This window comes from Tetrahymena thermophila (genome assembly GCF_000189635.1).
Source record: "Tetrahymena thermophila SB210 genomic scaffold scf_8254824, whole genome shotgun sequence".
NCBI classification, from domain to species: Eukaryota; Ciliophora; class Oligohymenophorea; order Hymenostomatida; family Tetrahymenidae; genus Tetrahymena; species Tetrahymena thermophila.
The window spans coordinates 22,979-48,830 of record NW_002476579.1 but is presented as its reverse complement, the minus strand read 5'-3'; the positions used below and the strand labels follow the sequence as shown (position 1 = coordinate 48,830).

General features: G+C 22.3%; 8 protein-coding genes across 8 annotated transcripts in view; 2 read left to right on the top strand and 6 right to left on the bottom strand. All coding sequences in view use genetic code 6, as the record gives it.

Annotated features, from left to right (window-relative positions):
* Positions 1 to 1,406: 1,406 nt before the first annotated feature.
* Positions 1,407 to 1,659, top strand: TTHERM_01013180 (50S ribosomal protein L33; the record flags this gene model as incomplete). The annotated part of the gene is made up of 2 exons (XM_971484.2): positions 1,407 to 1,486; positions 1,545 to 1,659. 2 exons carry the CDS (start codon positions 1,407 to 1,409, stop codon positions 1,657 to 1,659), a joined length of 195 nt encoding a protein of 64 aa, XP_976577.2.
* Positions 1,660 to 3,529: 1,870 nt separating this feature from the next.
* On the bottom strand, positions 3,530 to 7,887 carry TTHERM_01013170 (plasma-membrane choline transporter; the record flags this gene model as incomplete). The annotated part of the gene is made up of 14 exons (XM_971483.2): positions 3,530 to 4,056; positions 4,150 to 4,251; positions 4,311 to 4,769; positions 4,856 to 5,078; positions 5,336 to 5,508; positions 5,563 to 5,902; positions 5,970 to 6,145; positions 6,200 to 6,449; positions 6,508 to 6,579; positions 6,636 to 6,806; positions 6,868 to 7,065; positions 7,117 to 7,277; positions 7,350 to 7,430; positions 7,512 to 7,887. The coding sequence occupies 14 exons, from the start codon at positions 7,885 to 7,887 to the stop codon at positions 3,530 to 3,532; spliced, it is 3,309 nt and encodes a 1,102-aa protein (XP_976576.2).
* Positions 7,888 to 9,228: 1,341 nt separating this feature from the next.
* Positions 9,229 to 12,193, bottom strand: TTHERM_01013160 (intraflagellar transporter-like protein; the record flags this gene model as incomplete). Its single annotated transcript, XM_971482.1, has 9 exons — positions 9,229 to 9,297; positions 9,372 to 9,503; positions 9,560 to 9,826; positions 9,879 to 10,273; positions 10,338 to 10,535; positions 10,733 to 11,201; positions 11,284 to 11,530; positions 11,720 to 11,875; positions 11,976 to 12,193. The coding sequence occupies 9 exons, from the start codon at positions 12,191 to 12,193 to the stop codon at positions 9,229 to 9,231; spliced, it is 2,151 nt and encodes a 716-aa protein (XP_976575.1).
* Positions 12,194 to 12,819: 626 nt separating this feature from the next.
* Positions 12,820 to 13,980, bottom strand: TTHERM_01013150 (DnaJ domain protein; the record flags this gene model as incomplete). Its single annotated transcript, XM_971481.3, has 4 exons — positions 12,820 to 13,177; positions 13,245 to 13,404; positions 13,493 to 13,637; positions 13,696 to 13,980. The coding sequence occupies 4 exons, from the start codon at positions 13,978 to 13,980 to the stop codon at positions 12,820 to 12,822; spliced, it is 948 nt and encodes a 315-aa protein (XP_976574.2).
* A 343-nt stretch (positions 13,981 to 14,323) lies between these two features.
* On the bottom strand, positions 14,324 to 15,312 carry TTHERM_01013140 (hypothetical protein; the record flags this gene model as incomplete). The annotated part of the gene is made up of 2 exons (XM_971480.3): positions 14,324 to 14,975; positions 15,074 to 15,312. The coding sequence occupies 2 exons, from the start codon at positions 15,310 to 15,312 to the stop codon at positions 14,324 to 14,326; spliced, it is 891 nt and encodes a 296-aa protein (XP_976573.2).
* A 2,444-nt stretch (positions 15,313 to 17,756) lies between these two features.
* TTHERM_01013130 (hypothetical protein) lies at positions 17,757 to 18,848 on the bottom strand (the record flags this gene model as incomplete). The annotated part of the gene is made up of 1 exon (XM_971479.2): positions 17,757 to 18,848. The coding sequence occupies exon 1, from the start codon at positions 18,798 to 18,800 to the stop codon at positions 17,757 to 17,759; it is 1,044 nt and encodes a 347-aa protein (XP_976572.1). The 5' UTR covers positions 18,801 to 18,848.
* A 3,964-nt stretch (positions 18,849 to 22,812) lies between these two features.
* TTHERM_01013120 (hypothetical protein) lies at positions 22,813 to 24,012 on the bottom strand (the record flags this gene model as incomplete). Its single annotated transcript, XM_971478.1, has 1 exon — positions 22,813 to 24,012. The coding sequence occupies one exon, from the start codon at positions 24,010 to 24,012 to the stop codon at positions 22,813 to 22,815; it is 1,200 nt and encodes a 399-aa protein (XP_976571.1).
* Positions 24,013 to 25,606: 1,594 nt separating this feature from the next.
* The window catches only part of TTHERM_001012120 (hypothetical protein), a gene marked incomplete at both ends in the record, with an annotated part of 426 nt that continues 180 nt past the window's right edge, over positions 25,607 to 25,852 (top strand). The window contains 2 exons of the mRNA XM_012795257.1: positions 25,607 to 25,717; positions 25,832 to 25,852. The exon at positions 25,832 to 25,852 is cut by the window's right edge and continues 180 nt beyond it. Of these exons, the coding sequence (XP_012650711.1) occupies positions 25,607 to 25,717; positions 25,832 to 25,852 (132 nt within the window). The remainder of the gene's footprint in view (positions 25,718 to 25,831) is intronic.

Below are 25,852 nucleotides of genomic sequence, written 5' to 3'. Positions count from 1 at the left end.
AGCCAGTTTATTAATTTATCTGTCTACTATAAAAAATCAGATAGATTTCCAATTTTAATTATTTATTTTAAGGAACCATAAAAATAAAAAAGCTATTTAATTATATATACAACTCAAATCTGTTGAAGAATTTTCATACCTTCTCGGCCTTTTGGCTAAGATCAAGTGTAGTATCTGTTCTTATCAGTGTGAAAACTGATACTGTCCCTACTGGGACATGTGGTTTCACATTAATTTTTCAAGGGGTCGGATATATTAGTGGCTTGCCACTGGTCCCGACGCGGTTGCCCTTAGCATGCACGTAACTAAGGAGTGGCTAACCCTAACTTCCCTTAATTAATCAAACAAAACTATATTTTTTTTCTCTTCTATTAATTTTCAATAATTATTTTAGATATGTCAATAATTTAAACATAAAGGTAAATAATAAAATTATAACAAAATCTTCATGAAAAAATGCATGAAAAAAATGAAAAATAAACAATATGAAATTTCTTGATAATTAAACAAATAATTACTATTATAATTTTTATGTTAACTTTAAATATGTAAATAAATTTAAATTACATAATGTTAAAATTAAAGCCAATCAATTTACTTATTTCTTACTTTTCTAATAAATACTTGATTATTCCCTTCAGTTTAAATATTTAAAATTAATAAAATTTAATAAAGAACCATAATAATAAATAATTGACTTAACTATATATTTAGCTGTATAGCTATTGAAGAATTTTCATACCTTCTCGGCCTTTTGGCTAAGATCAAGTGTAGTATCTGTTCTTATCAGTGTGAAAACTGATACTGTCCCTACTGGGACATGTGGTTTCACATTAATTTTTCAAGGGGTCGGACAAACTAGTGGCTTGCCACTGGTCCCGACGCTGTTGCCCTTAGCATGCACGTAACTAAGGAGTGGCTAACCCTAACTTCCCTTAATTAATCAAACATAAAAATCTTTCTCTTTTCTTACTTTATAATTAATTTTCTAAAAAAGCTTTCCATTTTATTCAATTAAAAAAAAAATAAATTTAATAAAACACTTAAAAGTAAATAAATAATTTAAATAAAAGCCCATAATTCATTTTTAATAAATTTAATAAATAAAATTAAACTACCAAAATATCTTTTTAAGGTCAAAGAATAAATTATTGATTTTTTATTAAAATAGAATAAATTAATAATAAATTGTATTTAACTATATCATTCAGGCTATTTTATTTTGAGGATTAATCTTTAGATATTAAAAAATTTTATAGTATTTTAAATCAAACTTTTTTGTTTTTTTTGCTTGCTTGATTGCTTGTTAGCATGAATGGGAAATAATCGCTTTAAAAAAGTATCAATTAATATCAAATAACATTTAGATTAAAGAAAAAGTTATTAAAAATATTAAAATTTTAAGAATGGCTAAAAATTCAATCTTATTTAAGTTAGTTAGTAGCGCAGGTACTGGTTTCTTCTACCTCGCCAAGAGAAACGCTAAGTAAGAAATTAAATTTTAAAATTATAGTAAAGAAAAGCATTTTAAAATCATTAAATAGAGCTGAAGTTATTAAGAAACTTAGTTTGAGAAAATTCGATCCAATTATTAATTAATATGTAGTATTTAATGAAGCTAAGCTCTCTTCTGGTAAAAATAGACAATCAAAGAAATGATTAAGATTAAAAAAATAGAAATATAATTAAACAAATTTTAGCAAAGTGTTTAAAAAGTGTTAGGTTTGCTAAGGGATGGCTTTCCTGTTTTGAATATTGCCAATCATAAAATAATATCTAATTGAAAGTTTTGTATCTATCTATTACTTACCCTTTTTGTACATTTTATAAACAAAAGGTCTAATGGAAATTATTAATTTTATGTTAAATAAGGAAGTTAGAGACTTTACTCAAAAGTACTATTTAAAATATTTAATTTTATATGAAATACTACATAATATTTAAATTAATTAGTTTTTAGATTTATATCCATATAACACTGCTGATATTTCTATTTGATTCTTTTTGGTCTACTTAAATCTTTTAATCTTCAATATTTAGATTTCCTACAAGCTCTTTTAATATCTTTCAATTGCTTTATTTTCAATCAAACAGAAACATTTGTTTTCAAAAATAAAATTAAAAATTATTTTAATTATTTTATTCTTCAATATAAAGTTAAGATAAATATTTAAATTAATTAAATATATTTAAAGACTAAGCTTTTTAATAAAATTTATCAAGGATATTTTAATGAAATTTTAAGTAGAAATAAAAAGAAAACAATATAACTTTAAATATACAATTTTATTTATCTCAATCAATAATAAACAATTAGGATAATTTTCAAAATAATTAAAATTTATCATTTCAAAAAATACTTATACAATTATGATTTAGGATAATTAATCAAGGATCAACTGCAAAAAAACATACTATACACATCCCTCACAGATTCCCAGATATGCAAATAACAAAATGTGCATCTTCAATCAAATATTTATTTTATAAAGAGAAATTTAAAAAATTTTTAATATAAAATGAATGCCTATAATTTTAATCATATTTATGTTACCATACAAATACTTTTTGTATCTCATAATATTAAAAAAAGTAAATATTTAGTTTTATGCTAAGATAAGAACATGTGAGTATTAATTTAAGATGAGCTAGAGTTTTGTATTCTCAATTAAAAAAACAATAAACAAATTTTAATTTCCTTATATTGATTTAAATTTTAATAAAATAGAAAAATTCATCAAATAAACCTTAACCTAAATCCAAACTAATCCAACTTCACTAACTCTACTCCAATCATAAATGAGACACGATTAAGTATTGTTTGTTAAATTTATCAAGGAAAGTTTATAACTACTAAATAATGATCGTTATCAATGAATCATCGAAATCATTGATACACTAGTAATTTTATAATTTTCTAATCAATATTTTAATAATTTTATCAAAAGATATTTTCTTTACGATAATCTAAAACATACACTTTTGCTGTTGAAAATAAATAATTGATTATCAATCATAAAATATGTCTTAATCATTAGAAGGATTATTTTTAATTAAAATGAATGATATTGAAAAAATTTATACTTTAATTTACTATCCATTCATTAATAATGAAACATTTTAGCTTTTTTATTAAATAAATAACACAAAATATAATCAAACTTCATAAATTATACTAAATTTTTTTCTTATAAATAATAATAAAAATACTATTAACAACATAAAATCTTTATCAATTGTAGAATGTCAATTTTACTAACTTTGATGAATCATAAATAATTAAATTTATCTTAATACTCTAGGTGTGTTTACAAATGAAATAATATTAATATACATTAAATATTTATATTTTTTAAGATTAAAGAACACCTGTTTTTAGCAATAATTTTATTAACTTGTTACTTACTTAAACATTCATATTTTTTTTGTAATAGTTTTAGTTATTTTTTATTTTTGGAAATAAATTTTAAATGAATTTGCAAACAAATATATATATATTGATCTTTTACAAAAGAATTTAATAATATATTCAATTATCATCTTCTTCATCACTATCTACATTTATTTGATTCTATTAAAATTATACGAAAGGATCAAAAGAAGCCTTACTCACCTTAGAAACTTTACTAGCATTAGATTATCCAGTAGCTCCTCTTATTCCACTTGAGGCATAAGAAGCGTTAAGCAATCTCATTTCATTCCTATTAGGTTAACGTTACTATGTATTTTTATTTATATCTACAGTAGCATAAGGATTAGCCCCTAATCCATAATCGTCATCTTCATCATCACCATCATTTTATTAATTATTTGTGAACATTGGATAAGATTATCTAATATTTTGCATTGAGGGTTAAGTAGGTCTTTGCCCATTATACAAAAAATTAGTTTAAGAAGGTATGCTGCTAATTGGCTATGTATTTCCTATAAACATGTTAGACTGTGAAGGAATTCTAGGCTAGTTCATAATTGGAGCAGTGTTATCTCTATACTAGTTAAACATTGGCCCATTTAATTAAGATTATGAATTAATTCGTTAGTTATTGAATTGATTACCTTTTTTAATATTTAAATTATTTAAAAAAATTTTTTTTGAGAAAAAATTAACAAGTTTAAAATTTTTTTAATCAATATTGAGTTTAAAATTACCTTGAGGCTATCTTTGATAATTATTTCCACTTGATGAATAATTAATATTTTATAGGTTTGTAAGTTAGATAGTAGTAGGAGTGACTTTGTTATTTTAAGAAGCTATTAATTATGAAAAACGTTAATTAAGTAATTTTAGATGATTTATATAAATTTATTACCAATAATTGGAGTTTATTAATTCGAAGCTGCTGTATTTATTCTAAAATTAGATTAATTGAAAGCAAGACTTGAATTATTATTATTGTTTTTTATGGTTATACTTTTTTAATTATAGTCATCACTATCATTACTATTGTTTAAATTCACTAATTCTTATTCCCTAGTCTGTAAATTATTATTTTTAATTATAGCTGTTGGATTTTGAGGACTATTATTAAATCCAGATTTTTCATCTGTTATTAAACGTTATGGAGTACCATAGTTTGTTTGTGTATTAAGAGTATTAGTCATAGGTTTAGCTCCTAATAATGTAGAATCATTAGCAGGTTTAATAGCTCCTGTAGCAGTTTACATCTTTGTTGTAGCTGTATTATCATTTATAATGGCAGTGTTCTTTTTATTTTTTTAAAACTCTTCTTCATCACTATTCTAAGAGTCTTCATCTTCACTTTAAGCTTCTAATAAATTTTATACACAAAATTAAATATTAATCTTCTACTTTTAAAACTCAAAAATTTAATATTTTTGTTAGTTAATTAGTTACTTTCATCATCTGATTTATCTTTTTCATAAACTTTATTCTCATCTACATTTACACCAGCTTTTGACTAGATTTTATATTTTTCTAAATCTTCTTAGACATAATATTCGAATACATTTTTAATAAAAGGTTCCACATATCTATTCTCACCATAAAATATTTCTTGATCAATCAGGTAGCATTAGATTACTGATTTGCAAGTTATATCATATGACCCAAGAAATATCTTTATGATTTTATTTTAAATTAATAAAATAATTAATAAATTTTTATTTCAATTTTTATATTTGAAACTAACTTTTTTTAGCAAATAAAATTTGTAGAATTCTTAATAAATCCCAATTAATAAAGCTATTTACTATCTTAGATTTTCAATAAATTGATTTTTAACAAATCAATTTTTTATTTGAAAATTAATTTTATTTTAAAGTAAATTTTTTAAGTTTTAATGATTGAATAATTTTTGATGAAATTTTATATTACTGATGAAAAGAAGTAAGAAAACATTCCAACTATTAATCCAGGGAAAAACTTGTTTTCGATTTCTGAGGTACTGTAATTTGTCAAAGGTGTTGTATTGATAAAACTAAGGATAACATAGACAAATAGGAAGGACGTAAACGAAATTAGGAATTTTATATTACTTACTACAAATTCTTTTTATTTTAATTTTTTCTTATAAGTAAATTTAAAAAAAAATAAATATTTACATTGCATTCCATCCATGTCAGATATCTTTTCTTTATTTCTAAAAATCAAAAAATATGCTATTTTAGAGGAAGGATAAAATTCCATGCTTGTAATAGCAACTTGGACAAGAGAGCTTTTGGAGAAATAACGTAAAAACTTCTCATAAGAAAATAAACAGCAGTTACAAGTAGCCTAAAAGTAACGAACTGAATTTAAATATTATGGCAAACTTCTTAGTGATCTTCTAAGAGCCATAATAAATATCTTAGGAATTGTGATTACAGTACTAATAAGTGAAAACATGACTACAGTACCAAAGTGATATCTAAAAATGTTCTTGAAAATAACCCATTTAGGAATCTAATTAATAATTTAACATGCGTTTAATAATAATTGTCAATGCCACTTAAAAAAATGTTTAATTTACTTGAACTGTGTCTTTTCTTTTTGTAAAAAACCAAAGAGTAATGCTATAGCTTACAAATAAATCTCTAAATCCTAACAAAAACAGCATCCATATGATAAATATAAAAAAATCATAAAACCCTATAAAGTAAGCAAATCCGCTAAACTACATAACTTTCAGTTTCCCTCCACTGATTGCTATTTAATATAATTTAGTTTATTAAAATCAGTAAACAAAAAATTAATGAATACCTCCTGGGTTAGAATTTACAACAACAACATCAGCTACTGATAGTCCAAAAGGGACATTAATAAGAGATAGAGCAGCAACAACAATAGCAATTATAAGAACATAAAAGGGAATCCACTTAATTTGTTACATGATTTATACAACCTAAGATGCTATTTTAAGAAATCCTACTATTTTAACTATTCTTTTTGATAAAATCATTAAAAGTATCACATACAAGCCTGCCAAGACAACAACGCTAATTGCAGCACTCTATAAAAATAAAATTAGTTAAATGTAAAATTAATGTTTATATTATAAATAAAACTACCCTAAAAGAGTAACCTCTTGAACCAACACAATTATTTTCATCTCTTAAAGTGAAACAATTTTTTTGAAGTTCCTATTTTTTTTATATTTAAATAAAATTGAATAAATGTTTAAAATAGTTAGATTTACTAAAAGGTATTCTCTGTAAAACATGAACGCTAAACCACCACAGCACATCAAAATGAATAAAAATACTAAACTCACAAAGCAAGAAACCGTGCTTTAATTTTTTAAAAAATACAAAAATGAAAAGGACAAAATAACTGTTAGTAATGCTCCACAAAGCATGATATCAACTCCCTAAATTTTATTTGAAAATTAATTTATTTAAAAAAATTATAGATTTAAAATTTTTAATTACAAGCATAATATCAGATGCATATCTCTTGACAGATAGATCGAAGCTTTCTAAGTAGGAGTTTACTACAGCTCCATTAATGGGTTCATTAGGAACACAATATTTACTCCTATTCGAAGACTGCATTTAGGTATAACAGAATTTTGAAAAAACTTAATCATATGTCTTTCCTGATGTGTCGTATAAACAAATAAGTGGACCCTAATTTATAAAAATTATGATTATTTTTTGATGTTTACAAAATATATTTACTGAAGAAGTAGGACAAGAAGAGACACACATAGCTACTCTTATATCTTAAACAGGGTTTAAATAATACAGATAAGGCTGTTTAGAGTACTTCCCATTTCCACAAAGTTCTGTTCTGAAATCATAGCCATTAGCGAGACGAGATGGCCTACCATCACTTAAAACTATAGTAAGTACATAAACAAATTAAATTAATTTCTTTATTCATTTATAAATTTATTTTATAAATTAATTACCATAAATAGAAGTAAAAACAAAGAAACCGTTCAAAACTATCCATAAATAAATACAGTATTTATTTGTTAGTACTCTATCACCTAATATTTTTATTTGTAATTAGTTAATTTTAAAATATTTTTAAAACCTAAAACTGTACAAAAAGCAAATGAATAAATTACTTGTTGGTCCTTTGAATTTTGTCATTGGCTTGAAAAATTCATCTTCTTAGTCTTGTGCTTCGTACTTTTCTAAAATTGAAAGTTAATCTGCATTAGTAAATTATTGCATTCTCTTTTTCATTAATTCTTATTCTTTCCTTTTTTACTCCTCTATTTTGCGTTATTCATCCTTCCACCACTCTTTCTCCATCAAATACCTTTTGACAAATTCTTCTTTCTTCTTCTTACGCATCTCTTTTTTTTTTCCTACTTCATTTTCGTCAATGTGATCCTCCTAATTATAATCGTCATTATCTTCAATATCTTCAACATGAACATCGTTTTATTATGTGTTATTCTCAACTTAACCAAAAAGGTCATCATTATTATCTGCCATCTGAAGAATATATATATTCTAACTAATAATTTCAAGTATTATTCTCTTATTATAATTTGTATTCTAACTTCAACTAAATTGTAAATGAATTTTAAAACAATTTTGAAATATCTTATAATTGAAATAGCTCTCTCTTCTACTAAAAGATTTATGTAAATTTCAAAGTAATTAAGTTTTACTTGATATATAAAATCAATTAATTAATAATTGATTAGAAATCTATTTATTATTTTTTAACATAAGAAAGGCATAGTTCTGTCATTCATTAATACATATAAAATATGTTAGTATACTAAACTATTGTTTTTATCTAATCAGTATACTTTTTAAGATTATAAATTAAAACCAATCATTCATTTTCAGACGTGAATTTCAATAAACTATAAAGTTAATTTGAATAAAAATCTTTACACTGAAGATTATTAATAAAATTTTTGGATATATAAGTCTATAAACAATACATGAAAGCATTTCCAAAAATTTATAAGATTTCTTATATTATAATGATAATCATCAAAAAAAAATTATATAGAAAGAATAAGTAGTAATTGTATTACTTGTAATATCTTTTTTGAGCTTACAATATTTAAATACTTATATTTATTTTAGTGAAATTTTATTTTGTAAATTAATTACTAATATTTAAAAATAAAATATTTGAAATTATTTAGATAGTAAATTAATTCAAATTATTTAAACAAATTTAGTATTTGATAACTTAAATAAAAGCCTTTATATAAATAATATTGAGATAAACTTTTAAAAAAATTCTAAGCAATTTTGATACTGTATATAAAAAATTCTGCTATGAGGGCATATCTACATCGAATTTATTTAACTTGAAAAAAGATCTCAATAAAAATAGATATTTCTTTATAATAAAGTAAACAATTCAAAGTAATACTCTCAAGTATTAAGATTTAACTTAATTAAATGCTATTTTATTCTATCATAATAAGAATTTTGTGAATTAGAACAATTATTCTTAAGAATCTAATTTTGAAAAAATAGTTTTTATTTCATTTGCTTTTAACAAATATGCAAATATTCTATGATTGTTATTTTTATTTTAGCCAAAATTAATTAAAAACTTTAAATTTTAAAAATAATTTATTTATTTTTCTATGTATTTAATTTTTAAAAAGAATAAAAAGAAAAGTAAGTTTTACATATTATCTGTAAATATTTAAAATTACAAATTAATATAAATTTTTCCTATTCTTTTTACATATTGTAAAAGTTAATTTTTTTAAGTTAATTAAGTAAAATTACTATTTAATTTATTAATTATTTTCACAAAGATTCCTTTGCAGACATTAACTAATAATAAGAATCTGATTTTCAATTAATAGTTAATATATTATAGTCTCCACCAGCACCTTTTCCTGCGTTATTTTACTTCCTTGAAACCTTTTTTTAAATTAAAATCATTATCAGTAATAATTAATTTATAAATTTTTTTAATTTTAGATTATATTTATTACCTATAATTTATAGGTAAGGAATTTTTTAAGGTCTGCAAACATTTATTATTGTCTAATGCTGGGCTCGTGATTTTCCTTGACTAGTTCTCTTTGCTTTCTAAGGTCAATAATTTATTCATCTAATCTTCTAGCCTAAATTAAGATTAAATAAATTAAAGCAATTTTTTAAAAATTTGTTTTATATTTACTTCCCCATTGAAAAGTTCAACATAACTTTTATATTAACTACTGAGTTACTTTTCTCCCTTTTAGTATTTTTCTTCTTCGTTAAGTCTATTGAGCTTCAAGTCTAAGATTTGTTGACTATATTTCAGGGAAGTTATTTTAGTATCATCTCTATATACTTCTTCCTTCAATTTCTTTACTTCTTATTCAAGTTAATTTATTTCAGACTCGCTCTTAAGAATAACTCTGTCGTATTCAGCTTTTTTAGTTTTCCAAACTTATTCGACTTCCTTTTTTTAAATTTAAGAATAAATACTTAATAATTGATACTAATTTTCTTACTTCCATCTTTTTTTGCATTTCTTTTTATTCTTCAGCTTATTATTTGAGATAAACTTATTTCTCCTTCTTCATTTAGTTGTATTTAACAGTGAGTTGAGAGAATTCCTCTAGTTTTTTCTCCTTTTATTCATTCATTTCGTTATTAATTTGTGTTAAATTTTCACCTTGTTGGGCAATACCTGAAAAACCTTCAATATTTTTTTCCTTTTCTAGCTTTTTAAGCATTTAATCATATTCTGTTTTGTTTTTCTTTAAAACTTCTTCAGTACGTGAAAGCAAGATTTTTTCTTGTTCTAAATTAGACAGTTGCTTTCTCATTTCTTTGCATTTTGCAGCTTTTTCTGCAACAGTTTTGACATAAGCATTCATATCACTTATTCCACCTATGCCTGCACCTATTTTAATATAAGTAAGTATGTTAATTATTTATTAAATAATAATTTATTTAAAAATAATTACCTCTTTCTTTATTTAATTTTTCTGTTAAGACTTATACCTTCTTTTCAAGAGTTGTTTGCTCTTCTTCCGTTCTTTTGAGTTCTTCGATAGCTTTTTCTTTCTTACGAGCTACTTGTTATGCTGACTATCTGTAAATGAGAAGCTTGGAATCATCCTATGGTGGCTTTTTGGCAAGCTTTTCTTCAAGTATAGTGACAGCTATTTAAAATTAAGTAAAGATATAGATTATTATTAAATTTTTAAAATTTGTTTATTTATTTTACATAAATTAAATTTTCAAAAATCTATAAATAAATAAATATTCAAAAATTAGTTATAAATTAGTGGTTTCTTTTTTATCATTTTTTCGTCATAAAAATAATTTATGAAATCAATTTTAATAAATAAAATAATACCTCTTCTAAGTACAACAAGTTAGTTGTCTAAGTTTGACAACTCACCTTAGGTCATGGGAGGTTCCATAAGGAGCTTTTCAGTAGCTTCAAGTTTTTTTTTCTTTTCATTGATTTCGATTGCAAGTCTCATTGTGGAGAGCTCTCTGTTCTTTTTAACTTCATTTCTCATTGATTGAAGCATTTGTTCTGGAGTGTTGGAAGGGTCCATACTCTTTTATGCATCAAGCAAACGCTATTGGGCTGTTAACAATTGCTAATCAGTATATTCTAATTATGATTTTTATTGATAAATCTTGTCATCTAAACGAGCTTCTTCTTCTTATTCTTTTCTAAGCAAATTAGTTTCTTCCAAAAGAGCTTGGAATTCAGGATTCATGGTATTTTTAGATTTAGAAATGTTAATTTTGCTAATCAATTGTTCTCTTTCACCTTCTAAACTTGCTAAAACCTTTTTCAACTCAGTTGGATTCTATCATTTTTATTTATAAAAAATATTGTCATTCACAATTTAAAAATCAATATTTTATATAGAATATTATTAAGTTATTTACTTAAGATTCGCGCAAAGCAGCTTGATAATCTTAATGGTGAACTTGGAATTCAGCTTGTAAATCTTTATATTTATCATTGAAAGTTTTCATTTCCTCATCGAAAGGAATATCTTCAGGAAGAGTGAAAGGTACCAAATACTTAGCTAAATAAGCTCTTTGTTAGTGCTCTTCAAGTCTGGACAATAAATAGTATAAAATAGGATTAACAACTCTCTTTTCTCCTTACAATAATTGAGTTTGAAATGGCCTTAATATTTTTATAAAAAAATTTTATTTTTAATCTAAATTGAAAATTTTGTTGATTAATTTTATCATTTCAAGTGAATTTTAAAATCATTTATCAGGATATCCATTTATTATAATGCATTAAATTAGATTTATTTGTTTTTGAAACTGATAGTGTTTATTTTATTAAATTTAATAAAAAGTATCTTACACATCATTAGGAGGAGGAGGAATGGGATAACCTAAAATATTTAAGAAATTGCAAGTATCGGAACCTATTTATTCAGGCATTTTCTACTTAATATTTTCGAAGGTATTCTTGTCTAAATAGAGTAAAACTTTGTATAAAACATCAAGGAGATCAATGCTAATTATAAGATAAATAAATGTAAATGAATAATTCAAACAATTAAAATAATTCAATCTAATAATTATCTTAATTAAATCATATTTTTAAAGCGAATTACTTGCTTAATTCATCGAAGGTGACAAGCTTGTAGTCATAATTAAAGGGTTTATCATTCAAGCATTTAACTATGAGCTTTAATTCTTCGTTACCTATAATTGTCTTGATGGGTAAGGGCTGCTATTACTGCTATTGCTAATTCTAACCAGGACCTCCCTAGTACTGGTTATATTATTGGTATTATTGCTATTGCGGATTTCCGTAGCTATTATAATTCATTTACTGAATGTTATGTTTGTATTTGACTATGTTAGCGATTATGCTTTTCTTTTTTACAAATATTATTCAATTAATATGATTTTTGATTTTCTCTGTTATCTTTTTTATAAATAACTTATTAATAATCAAGAAAAAATAAATAATTCAAAAACAAAACATCTTTTTATTTTTAATAGTTTGGATTTTAAAAATTTTCAAAAATTAAAGTAAAACAAATACTAAATATCTAAAAATACAATTCATTCATTTTTTAAGCACATTCAATCCATTAGTCAATATAATTTCAAGAATTTAATTTTAAAAACAATTTAATAATAAAATGTAACATCAGCTTCAAAATAAAATGATATCATAGCAAAACCTTGAATTGTAAATTCTTTAAAAATTTAAAGAACAATTTTGACTAGTTTAGCTTCATTTTTTATTTAAAACCATCAGCTAACTAACTAAATGAGTCAATAGATAAGTAAATTATTAATTGTACTAATGAATACTGGATTTTTAATTTTTGTTTTTTCTATATCTTATAGTATCTTATAATTTTAAAGAATATATACATAATTACAAAAATAAATATCAATATTTTTATTTTTAACAATTAATTATTTAAATTTTTTATATTCAATTCATTTTTTTTTCTATCCATTCATAGATTTTTTACCAGAAGAAGTGTCAGCTTTTTTAGTTTTTTTGCTAGAGAGTCCTCCATACTTTTCAGCTAATGAATCTAAAAAGCTTAAAGCGTCTCCCTTTTTAGCTAATATTTATTAAGCTAAATCTTTTAATCCATTCTATTACTCTTCGAATCCTTCCTCTTCATCCTCTTCCAACAAAATAATTTTACTCTTTGTTTTAGCGAATGCTTTAGTTTTTTTTAGTTTATTGGCTTTGAAGAGTTCTTCATACTTTTGAAGGAATCTATCAACATCTTCATTTCTGCTTAAAGGAATACACTCAAGAATAGTAGTGAGATCGCCATCATTTCTATTTAAAAATTTTAAAATGATTATTAAAAATATTAGAAAAAATGTGTCTATCTGGTAGAAATTACTCGTTATAAAAATTTATCAAGTCTTCTTCTTCCATATCAGAGCCTCTATATTTTTTTTCAAATTCAATAATATCTTCTTTTTCTATTTTTTTGTAAATTGCTCTATAAAAATTATAAGCTGCTTCGAATGCATGTTAATTAAAATCGTCGCCATATGATCCTAATTTTAATTAAAAATATTTAGCTAGCTATTTTAATAGAATCTTGCTTATTTCTTTTTTGTGTGCAAAATTTTTGTTTTTTATTACCAGTTTCATCATAAACTTTCTTCTTTTCAGGATCACTCAATATATTATATGCTTCTACTATCTTTTAAAATTTTTCTTTAGCTTGAGGGTCATCTTTGTTTTTGTCTGGATGGATCTTAAGTGCTAATTTTTTATATGCTTTTTTCTTAATTTACAAAATTCATTAATATACAAGATCGCCTTAACTAAATAATTTAAATTACTATTTATTCAATAGTAGCATCCTTTTCTATATCCAATAAATCATATAATGTAATTTTCTTTTCAGTATTTTCTGATCCACCGTTTTTGTCTTATTCATCATCATCTTCATCATCATTGTTTTCTTGCAGGTCATTATCTTCATTATCAAGTTAATCTTCTACTTCATCTTCCTCTTCTTCTTCAAGGTCCTTTTTTTGCTTTTTTGTTGATTTAGAATTCTTTTTTTCAGCCTACTTTTGCTGCTTTGATTAATCCTTGCTGCTATTTTTGGATAGTCTGCCCATATTTCGATATATACTACAAATACAAGGTTTTTTTTATAAATTGAAAAGATATTAATATTATATTTAACTAAAAAATTATTGGTTTTTTTATTTTCTTTGTGTTTAAATTGTAGCGGATTGATTATAGCAAACCGCTATTTTTTGATAATATATTAATTTTCAAATACTAAATTAACAAAAAACCCTCCTAGTAAATATTTTCCAAATAAAACAATATAAAAAACCCTCCATAACTAAAAGAATCCATTCATATTATATAATAAAAATAATAAATTTTTATAAACATTATCAATAATATTACAAAAATAGATATATAGCAAACAAATAAATATTTTTAATATTTTCAAAAAATATTTACTTTGTCTTTCTCTTAGTTCAAAAATAATTATTTAATTTCCTTTCTCTTTTAATAATTTAACATATATAATTTAACTCCATTTTTCTTCTCCCAATCCTTCTCAAATTCCTTCATTTGCTGATCTTATCTTTACTCATCTATTGATTTACTTCTCTTTACACTTACAACTTCAGATTTTCTTTTATGTGAAATTGCTAAAACGCTATTATCTAAAATAATACTCTTTCTAGGTTTGCTTATATTCAAAGACTAATGTCTTTTATACTAAGAAAGTTAATTTTTATCTTCAGAAACTAATAATTTGTTCTTGTTAGTTCTAGTTCTCTAAGATTTTTAAAATGCATCTTCATTTATTTATTAAAGCTTTAAGAAAACTGCAGTAGGATCTTCTCTCGAATGGCTGGATAAAAGAGGAGTAGAGCCTTTTAGATTTATTTTATTTTCAGCACATATAGTATTTTTATGTGGAGTGATTAGTAATTGATTATTTATTTAAGTATCTATTTAATTGAATAAATTAGTTATGCAAGAATTACTGCTATCAGATTATTTAGTTGCTTGATCTACTTCTTCTATGTTGCTATATATTCTATTATGGCTTTTTTAGCTTGCCATCTCTTAGGCCAACTACATTGTGCTTTTATTATTAAAAAGAGAGTCATTAATTAATTTATTCACAAAGTCACAGTTTAAGTTATTATTCTAATTCTAATTATTATTTTAAGTTAATTCTACCTTGTTGTCAGCCAAATTGATTCCAGATTTTTTGCTTGCCTTACTAGATGGACATTCCTCCATTATAGATGAATTATTATCTTTTTATTTTGAACCTTTCCAATTAATCTTATTGTTGTCCGATAGAACGTCAACTTAAATAGTCTCTGCATCTTACTTTTCATTTATAACTTAGAGTTTTGAATCTAAAATCCCAGTTTTTTTAGTTTCTTGAGAGTTTTCTTACTAAGTGCTATCATTTGATCTTGACTCAAATTCAACGATCATTTTTTATCCTTAATTATTTTTTTATTTTTAGTTCAAAGGCTATTCAGTTTTCACTTGCTTCAAAGATTTTATAGAGGCAGGTATTTCTTAGAAAGATTTAATATCTTTGCTATTTGATTTCGATCTGGTTACTCTATTAACTTAGCTACTACTTTAAGTACTAATTCTGTTTTTCCTCTCAGGAATATTTTTAATAGTATTAGAAACAATTTATTTATCATCTTTAGAATTTCTTCTCATGCTTTATTAAACATTATTAGTTTCATTGGGCTTCTCAACTCCAGGTAAATTGCTAGTTTGCCTCTTAATCTATTTTGATTACTGCTTTAAAGGCAATTATTAAGATTATATTTTTTCAAGTTTTTACTAATAATCATCAGTGCTAATTTATTTTCTCTTTTTAGTCTTAGGCAATTAATCACCCTTTGATCTTACGAAAGGAAATACCTTATTATCTAATTAATTTTTATCATTTTTTTTCCCCCTAGACTTTTAACCCTTATTTTAGTAATGATCATCATGATAAACTAAGAACCACTAGTCAAGCTCGCTTTTCTCATTTATTTTTGTCTTCAAAGGATCATAATAATTCATGTCTTTATTAGGTAGAAATTCTGAGTAGATAGGAGCATCAAATACAAAATCAAATGTTGTCTATTGAACATCTTTCTTATCCATTTATGTAAATTTTAAGTTCAATAAATTGACTTAAAAAGGATATTATTATGTATGATATTTTAATTTTTGATTTCTAATTTTTTGAAATTAAAATTAAAAATTTGCGCGTTTATACCAAGTTCTGTCAGACTAAGATAACAAAAATAACAATAACAACTTTTACAGCAAATATTTATTTTATTAGCAAGCTACAATAATATTTAATAAATATACATTGTTTAAAAATATTAGCTTATTTTTAGTAGAACATCAAATTTACCAAAAAATTTAAACAAAGATTAAAAAGAACCTTCAGTATGAGTGTTAGTTACCATTACTTTTTATTTAAGTAAGATAGTTTAAAAGCTTTAACACAAAAACACTTCATAATATAATTTATCTAAAGAAAAAATTATTTTTTTTTAAAAATAAAATACCATGAAATGTGATTACTATTTTTGAATTTAATATTATTTGATCATTAAAAGACCAATTAAATATGAATGTTTCAAATTAAATAGAATATCAAATTCAAAATTTAAAATGTTAGTTTTATTGTATGAAATAAAATTAAAATATAAAATAGGAAGGCTATTTAAATAATTTTATTAAGTATTAATTTATAAATTAAATAAAATAAATTAATATTTATATTTTAAATAAATATTATATGATATCTCCTGTTCAACTTTATAAATAGATATTTAAGATTTCGATCTTTTAAATAATTGATAAGATAATATTACAATTTCTATGTAAATAAAAATAATAATAATAAATTAATATCCTCAATCCATATACTCTTCCTTCCTTCCTTTCATTCAGATAAATAAAAGAAAAACTTGTTTCATAATCATGTGCATTTTTGAGTAAAGATTATTATATTAAAATTTATTGTTTAAAGACTAAAAATCATTAGATAAAACAGAAAGAGATTTCGATTAATTAATTGAGGGAAAATAATTAAAGTAACAACCAACTATTAATTCTTATTATGGAACAATCAATGATTATTTTTTAAACAAAGTTTTTTCAAAAAATAATCATCTAAAAAGTAAATAAAACAATTTTATTTAAAAATTAACAAACAAAATATTTAGTTTGTAAAGTAAAAGTGCATTCATTGAGCTCAAGATGAGTATTTTTATAAATTATCATAAATATAAATTATAAATATTATCTTTATGAATAAATTTATAATTCAAGCAAATATTTTTATAGAAAATACTTAATTAGTAAGTCATATATGAAATATAATATATGTATGGATGGATAGATAAATAGTTAAGTTGATGAATAAAAATAAATATTTTTATGATAAAATATTTGATGAATAGTATTATATAATTTTTTTCTTTTGTTAAGGTTAAATAATTTAGGATTTTTAAACATATTTTAATAGGTTGCTTATTTTAGAATAAATAGGGAGGTATTTTATTTAGATTAGAGATTTTTAGTTTGATTATTCTTTTTTAAATTCATTTTTATCTTTCCATTATACTGGCTTGTTTTTAAAAATTGATCAGTTGATTATAATTTAGATTATTTTAACTAAACGAATTGGTGGTTAAAATAGCCACACTGCACAGAAAAATCAGATTATTAATTCTTATCTCAATAAGAATTAGTTAAGTTTTTCTATTTCCAATTTACGTTGAGCAAAAGTAGGTTGTTTTTTTATTAGTTTTTGTAATCTGCTTTAATAAGCATGAAAATTTTTTTTATTTTTTCTATATTTTGATGTATTTTCATATTTTGATCAAAATACTTACTTTATTTAGCTGAAACTTACTTATTTTTTAGATATTCTTATATATGGAGAGGCTGTCTATTTTTATGATGAACATTTTAAAATACTCTTGAAATTAGGATGAGAAAGCTAACATTTCATTCCTTAGTCATTTTAAACTAGATTTATCTATGATGTTTAATTATCAGACTTGGGAGAACATTCTTTTTCATTTTCAGTGCTACCAATAAACTGTATTGAGGATTGAGTGCGCTAGTGGCTTAGAGATTTAATGCTAGAAAGACTTGTTTAAGACTTGTCAGTTAAATTAATTGACTAAGATGATTATTTATTTAATGACAAAGTTTCAGCCTTGTCTCTAATAATAGTTGATGCCTCAGAAAAATTTATTTGCTACTTATTCCTTAAAATATAGTCACTTGCCGATAATGGTTGAGGCGATTAAACCTAATTGGCTTACATCAAATTTTCGTTTTACTAGATAATGAATTAATCAGAAGTATTAGGTTAAACATAGAGCATACTTCTGACCAGCTTTCTTTTTTTATTGGAAGAAGACTACGTTATTGTGGGAATTTGACTAGGTTCTGTAGTTTACGTTTCTTAAGTGTTATTACTATCATTCTGAGTGCTTTATTAATTAGAGAGATCGGCATCGCATATTTTTATTATTCTTCTTCTTCTTTTAGTTTAGTTCTCATTTTATTGTGCTTATTGCATAGATTTCTTCTATAATTCTGGACTGTTACATTCACTGTGGGATATGAAATTGCTATTTTATTTTTTATAGGCACTGATTATTCTGTTTGTGTTATTATCAATTTTACTGAGTATCCATTTATTCTGACTATTTACCTGAGGATCATTATTTTAATGAGAAAATATGTTAATTTGTTTTGAGGAACTTTTATTGGTATTATTGATTGTGCCATTTAAAAAGCTGGGCAAGACCATGAACTTATTTTTTAGAGAAACTAAGCTAGTATTCATTGGATTTACATCCCCAGTTGAAGTATTTTTAGAGTTTTCGTTCTGATTAAGTTTTGGAAGCATAAAAAAAAGGTAGGTTATTAAGTGAATAAGATTTGTGTTTAAATTTTTTTATTTTATTTAAATCTTATAAAGTAAATTATTTATCACAAAATTTTAAGTCTTATTTCTTTCTTTTTAATTCTTTGCAAATAAACAGTAAGAAAATAAGAATCCATAAAAAAATTTAATATTTAATTATCGCAAAAGTTTGTATTACATAATTAATCATAAAAACCAGTAATATTTTTATTATTTTATGGTAATCTATCAATAATTAATTGATAATCTAATTTCATTAGTAATTATCATAAAATAAATTTAATTTTTCTATATTTTGTTAATTAAAATCCTAAAATAAAAAATTATAATAGCTATGCATACTACTGTATTGTAATTCAAATTATTTATTTCGATAAAAAGTTTGATTTTGATTTAATAAGCACAAATGCTAGTTAAATATGTGTTTAATATTTTATAATTAATAATTAGCCTTCGAATCTCAAAAAATTTATCTCTTGTCACTTCTATTTGTCAGCGAAGAAATTTAGACCTTTTCTATCTATATATTTATATGCTTATTAATTTATTTAGAGAAAAATAATTAACTAACTCCAAACACAAAGTAATAATTCTAATAGAAAAAACTATTGTAATAGCTGGCTAACTTACTGTTTATGATTTGAATAAATGTATGTTGTTTATAACTTACTTTTAAACAAATGTTATCTAATCAGATTTAATATTACTGTTTTTCCATAATTTTAAATATAAAAATATTAATAGATAGTTCAAATATTAACTTTCAGAATACTTTTTTAGAACAAAAAATAAAATTTTGTATTATTGCACTTTTATTATTATTATTATAAATAAAGGAAAAAGTTCTTTTTTAAACATTATTTGATATATTACAGCTTGTAATTTATTGCATGATGCATGCTTATGTGTTTTTTAATAATTTTGAAGAAATGATAAGTTTTTACCACAATTAGATCTTCAAAATTATTTTAAAGTTATAATAATACTTTTTTTTTAAAAAGTAAAGAAAAAATATTAACTATTTGAACTGTATTTTTGAAACCATTATCGCTTTTTCAAATAATAACTTAGTTAATCTATATAGGTATTTATAATTTATCATTTTTAACAATTTGTCATATTTTTATTTTCTCCGCTATTTAATACAAGCAGGATCTATTTCTTTTTTTAAATAAAAATTGCTCAGTAAGAATTATAAAGTAGAAAAAGGCATTAAAGTACTATTTCTTTATAGAATTTGTAATTCAAAACGTAAAAAAATGTTTCCAAATAATTCATACATAAAAATAAATTGTAAAAGTAGTTTCATTAATGATTTAATTAATGGTATCAAAAATCTTTGTACAATTTACAAAGACTACTATTAATTTTGGTAATTAAGAAGATTAAATATATTGCCTCATAATTGGCACCTAATAAGCTATTATAAGAATAAATGAGTAGTTTAAAGACATAAAAATTTTTTTTCATTAAAGGTTATATTAGAGATATCTCATTCAAGTATCAAATTTATTTAGAATAAGTATTATATAACTAATAATTACTATTTCTTCTTATTTTAACAAGAATTTAAAAATAAATACAAAAATTTTAGTGAAATTAGTGAAAAGTTTTATATTTAAAGCAAATATATTAAAAAATAAGGGTATTTTTCTGATTTTTTTTCTTGAATAATTTGGATGAAAATATAATTTTTTGAAAAATTTTATGTATTGTTTTACAACTATCTTTTATTAGAAGACCTCTTAACTAAGATATACTACGATAATACATACTAGACTAAATATCGCAGTTATTAATTTTTATTTTATATTTCCATTTCATAAATCCTCATTTCTCTTTATAAAATTTAATAGCAATTATTTAATAATTATTATTTACTTTAAATATTTTCCATCAGTACCATGGTCCAATATTTATAATTTTACAGAGAAAGAGTGAATTATTTAATTTGATATAAATGAATAAGTCCTATAAATTATTTACTAAAATTATATTTATTTATTTATTTTAATATAAGAAATTTACTGTTTGTTTTAAAAATGTATTTATTTTGTTTATTAAAATAAATATATATAAATAAAATTTTAAATATTGGAAATATTATTTTATATATATTTATATTTATTTGAAAACCTAATTAAACTATTAATAATCACTTTGAGTGAATACAGTAATCCTATTATTGATATGTTATATTTTTAAAAATAAATTTACTAATTAAAATAACAATTTTATTCTAGATTTAATAGATTTAATGGAATTTTTGACAAATAACTAGATAAGATGAATTTAAAATAATAAATCTTATTCTTTCTCAAAATTATAATTTTAATATTTGAAATAACTAAAATATTTGTAAAAGAATATATCAAGAAATTGACGATTAAATAATTTTAATTTTATTTAAATACCATTGAATTAAATTTCTAATATGAATTTTAATAACAATTTTAGTATACAATTAACTATTCAAAGATAATAAATGAATAAACAAAAATGAAGGAATAAAAAGTCTAATTCAAAATTCAACTACTATCTATTTATCTATCTATTAATGTACAACCAAAAATTTTAAAAATAATTTTGGAATAATATTTGTAGGAATGCTAATTTTTTTAAAATATCATGGTTTTTTTCTGTTTAGTTACTTAAAGTAGCTTGCCTTAAAATATATAATTTCTTCCCTGAAAAATGGTCTAGCTTATTTTTATTTTTAATTGACTGATCAAGTAATTTAATTTAATTTTTTTACCTAATCAAAACAATAACTATAACTAATTTCAGTGAAAATTTTATATTTACATGTTAGACTCTTTCTTTTTATTAAATATTATCACGAGCATTTTAGTTAAGAATAGTTATATAACGGGTATATAAATTATCTCGAAATTGTTAATTTAAAGTTTTAAATAAAGTTTTTACCACAATTTTTGTTTTATTTTTTATTTTTGGTTAAAATTTTCAGAAAAAGTGCAGAATACTTTCTATTCCATCCTGAATTCATTAAATGTATTAATAATTAATAATACAGAGGATCTTTTTCTAGCTAAATCAATCAGTAATATAAGCTTTTATTATATCATAATTAATTTTCCTAATATAAAACTTTTTCTATATAAATTTTAATATTTTTAAGTAATTTTAGCATTTACTCAAGCTTTCATCTTACAACTTAACTTCTGAAAATAAAAAGTGCATTATAATTTTACTGTTTTTGAATATAAAAAACAAAGAGATTTGTTAAAAGGCTGGAATTAAAAATTCTTATAATAATGACGAAGTATGATATGATTAGTATCCAAAAAAAACAAGAGAATCGAGAGAATTAAATTCAAGTCTTTACAAATAAAATAAAGCAAATAATTTAAAAATACTAACCAATATTCAAAAAAATCTGGGTAAATAAATAATAAAAATATCAAAATATAATATAAAATGCAAAATAATGAAAATCATGTAAAAGTTCTATGCAATCAAATATTTTTCTTTATTAAAAAAATTGTAATTTACCTTGTGCAAATAAGCAAATTTTACTTATTTTTTAATTTTACAAATATATTTGAGTTGGTTTAATTTATTATCATAAAATGAAATAATCTAACTAACATAGCTTTAAAAAATGTAAAAAATTAGCCAACTAAGGGAAATAAAACAATATAAAATATAAACATAATCACTCTGATATTTTATTTACTTATAATCTAGATTATTTTATTTAGGATTTTGTTATAGAATAAAATAATTATTTACCATGGAATTGATATGTAATGGATGATTAAATTATAAAAATGATCTTTTAAAAATATATATACATATATTATTTAATATACAGTAATAGATAGAATACAAATTTGTTTTTGTTAATTTTGGATAATTTAAATTTATATTATAGAGAAAATTGAAAATAACTTAATTGTTTATTATTTGTTTAGTTAATTATTTTTTATAAAATAAGGAAAGAAATGGTTTGATTAGTTGTTTAAGTGTGTGTTCAAAAATATTCTTTTACTTTACTAAAGCTTACTCTTTTTTTTATTATTTTTGTTTAATTTACATCAAATTGTTTTGGTTAGCTATTTTTAAGAATTCCTTTTACTGAAGTACTCTTTTTTAACTTTTTTTTATCAGAATACAAAAAATTGTAAAGATTTTAATAGCTTTAATCATCTTCGTATGGGGATTCTTAACTATTTTCACTGCTTTCAGGAGTTTTTGGTGGAGAACTATTGTTTAAATTTTACATTTGATCTTCAAAAGATTTGTCTAAAGATTTCTTTATTTGCTCAGAGGATTTACTTGGATTTTCTTCTTCGAGATATGGATTTAAGAAGGGAGAATCTTGATAATTTTTATCAGATTCATTAGGTATGTATTAAATGGAACATTAGGTTTATTTGGAACTATTTGATCTGTTACTAAATATACTGCTTTATGAAATTTATTTTGCTGAAGAAATTGATGTCAAAGAGCTGCTTTGATTTAAAGACTTCTGATTATTACTGGCAGTGATTGCAAAGCCTTAAAAACTGCTTTTTCTTAATCTAACTGAGTCACTATTTACTGATAATAATTAAGGAGATTAATATTCTGATTAATTGCTCTAATCCATAAGATAAAATTTATCTTAGTTTTATGGGCTATTGATAGTTATGCGAACAACTTTTTTCTTAAGTGGTCTTGACTTATTCAAGGATTAAACATTGTTTTCAAGATTATTTTATTACTAAACTGAAAAAATGTTATTTTAATTACTGATTTACTAGAATTAAGGACTATTGTTAGAAATCATAGATTCAGAATCTACAGATTTTATTATAATTCTTTTTCTTCTGTGGCTGTTGTTTTTCATTCTTTAATCACTCTCTGTGTTTAAATTAAATTAAGGTAGGTCTTCAGTAGTGTGCAATTTTTCTTTTACATCTTTTTTATATGAGTTTAAAATTTTGTTTGCATTATTATCGATTTAATTGAAGATCCATCTATTTTTACTATTGTAAAAAGAATCGTTCATGCCATTAGAAAAGATGTTTACATTATAGTTATTATTGTTTTTATAAAAAGAATTGTTAGCATTAAAAATAGAAGGAGACATCAATAGTTAGTTTTTTAAAGCAATCAAGTTTGGACTGACCGAAGGAGAGTTTAGGCTTATGCAACTCTTGTTGCCACCTATAGTTAACTTTGGGAACATCTTCTCAATAATTAATTAGTTATTAAATGTTGTTTGTTTGTTTTGAATTTTGTTTTTTTGTATATCTTTTATTTATTATTTTTATCTAAAATTCTGCTTGATTTATTAATATTGCCTATCGAAATTATCGCTAAAAAGTTTGTTTAATTTTTTTTGGTTGTTTAAAATTAAAGACAATTAAAAGAAAATAATTACAAATTTATAAAATTGTGTGCAGTATTAACAATTACAAAGTTTCTGTAGTATTACGACGAGTAAATTAATTTTTATTTAATTAAATTTTTGCGATAATTAATTAGATTAACAAAAATGTACCATATGTATGCTAACCATATAATTAAATATAAAAGCATTTAGAACGTTCAGATAACTAAAAAGCTAATATATAAATTATTCCTACTTAATCTAAATCTAGTAAAAATTTTTAGCTTCATTAATTCATAATAACCCAAGCGTTACAGTTAGATTTATTAGACAATATGTTAAATCTATTTCTTAAAAAGAAATATAAATAAATGGCATATTTTACTGGCTTTAAAAAAAGACTGATTGATAATTATTTGTCTATGTTCTTTTATTAAAACATAAATACTAATATTTTCAAGAATAGATGCTTAAGCTTTTTAAGTGTACTTTACTTTTTAATTTGAATTAAATTATCCAAAACTGTTGTTAAAGACAACTGCAATCCCCATCAATCAATAAACTACTTTGAGGCATTTAAACTGATAACTTTTCGTAATTAATATAGTTTCCAAATAATCTAATTACCACCACAAATAGATAAATCATTATCAAAATTTACTCAATTTAGTGTATTAACATATCAAAGATAAATCTCATCTATTAGACAAATTTTTCTAGTTTTTTGACAAGGCATTCTAAGTAAAATCACATTAATTTCAAATCTAACCACCCAGAATCGTTTTCAAAATAATAAATAATTAATTGAATCTTACATCACTGGAATCACCAAAAGCAGATTAGTTTCTACGTAGTTCATAGATTGAATTAAATAAGAATTTCTGTAATGATAATGGAAAATTTTTTACATACTTGAATGATGTTCAATTTATTACATTTCATTAATTTTTTATTTATTTTATCATGAAGTATATTATCTATAATTCATTTAATTCCTATGGTTTAAATTTTAAATAAGCAAATTTTTTACTCTTATTTAAAAACAATTAATTCATGGTTACATATTTTTTTTAAGGAAAGTGTCAGCATAAAAATTTTTTTAAATATACTAAAATTGGTTTTAAGATACAAATATCTAAGCGAAATCTTTAAAAGTTACTTTGCAAATTATCTACTAAATACTTTATATGTTTAAAATCTTTAATATTTTTTCTGAAGATTATCTTTGAGTTTTGTAAAACTAGAAATTGTTATATGCATTAACTAATAATTCCAAATCAACTTCAGTTTATTTTTATCTTTGCAAAAATTATTACAAATTATCTTTGTAAAAGGTTATCAAATCAGTGATACTAGTAAAATATTTTACAAAAAAGAAAATCTAATATCAGAGCTTATACAAGTATGAACTAAATTGACAAGCAAATTTTATATGAACATAAAATCTAAAATGGAATTATTAGAAAGTGTAAATATCACTGTTGACTTACAGTTAGCTATATAAGTTTATGATCTAAAGAAAATTTACCACAATAAAAAATACTAGTTTTTACAGTAAAAAGTAATTATATACTTATGATTATAAACATAATGTGTTATAATCAAAAAAGAATGATGATTACTACTTTCAATGTAGAATTTTATTATTTATGTTTATTAATTTCACATTTTCTAGTGGGTAAATCATAGTTAATTA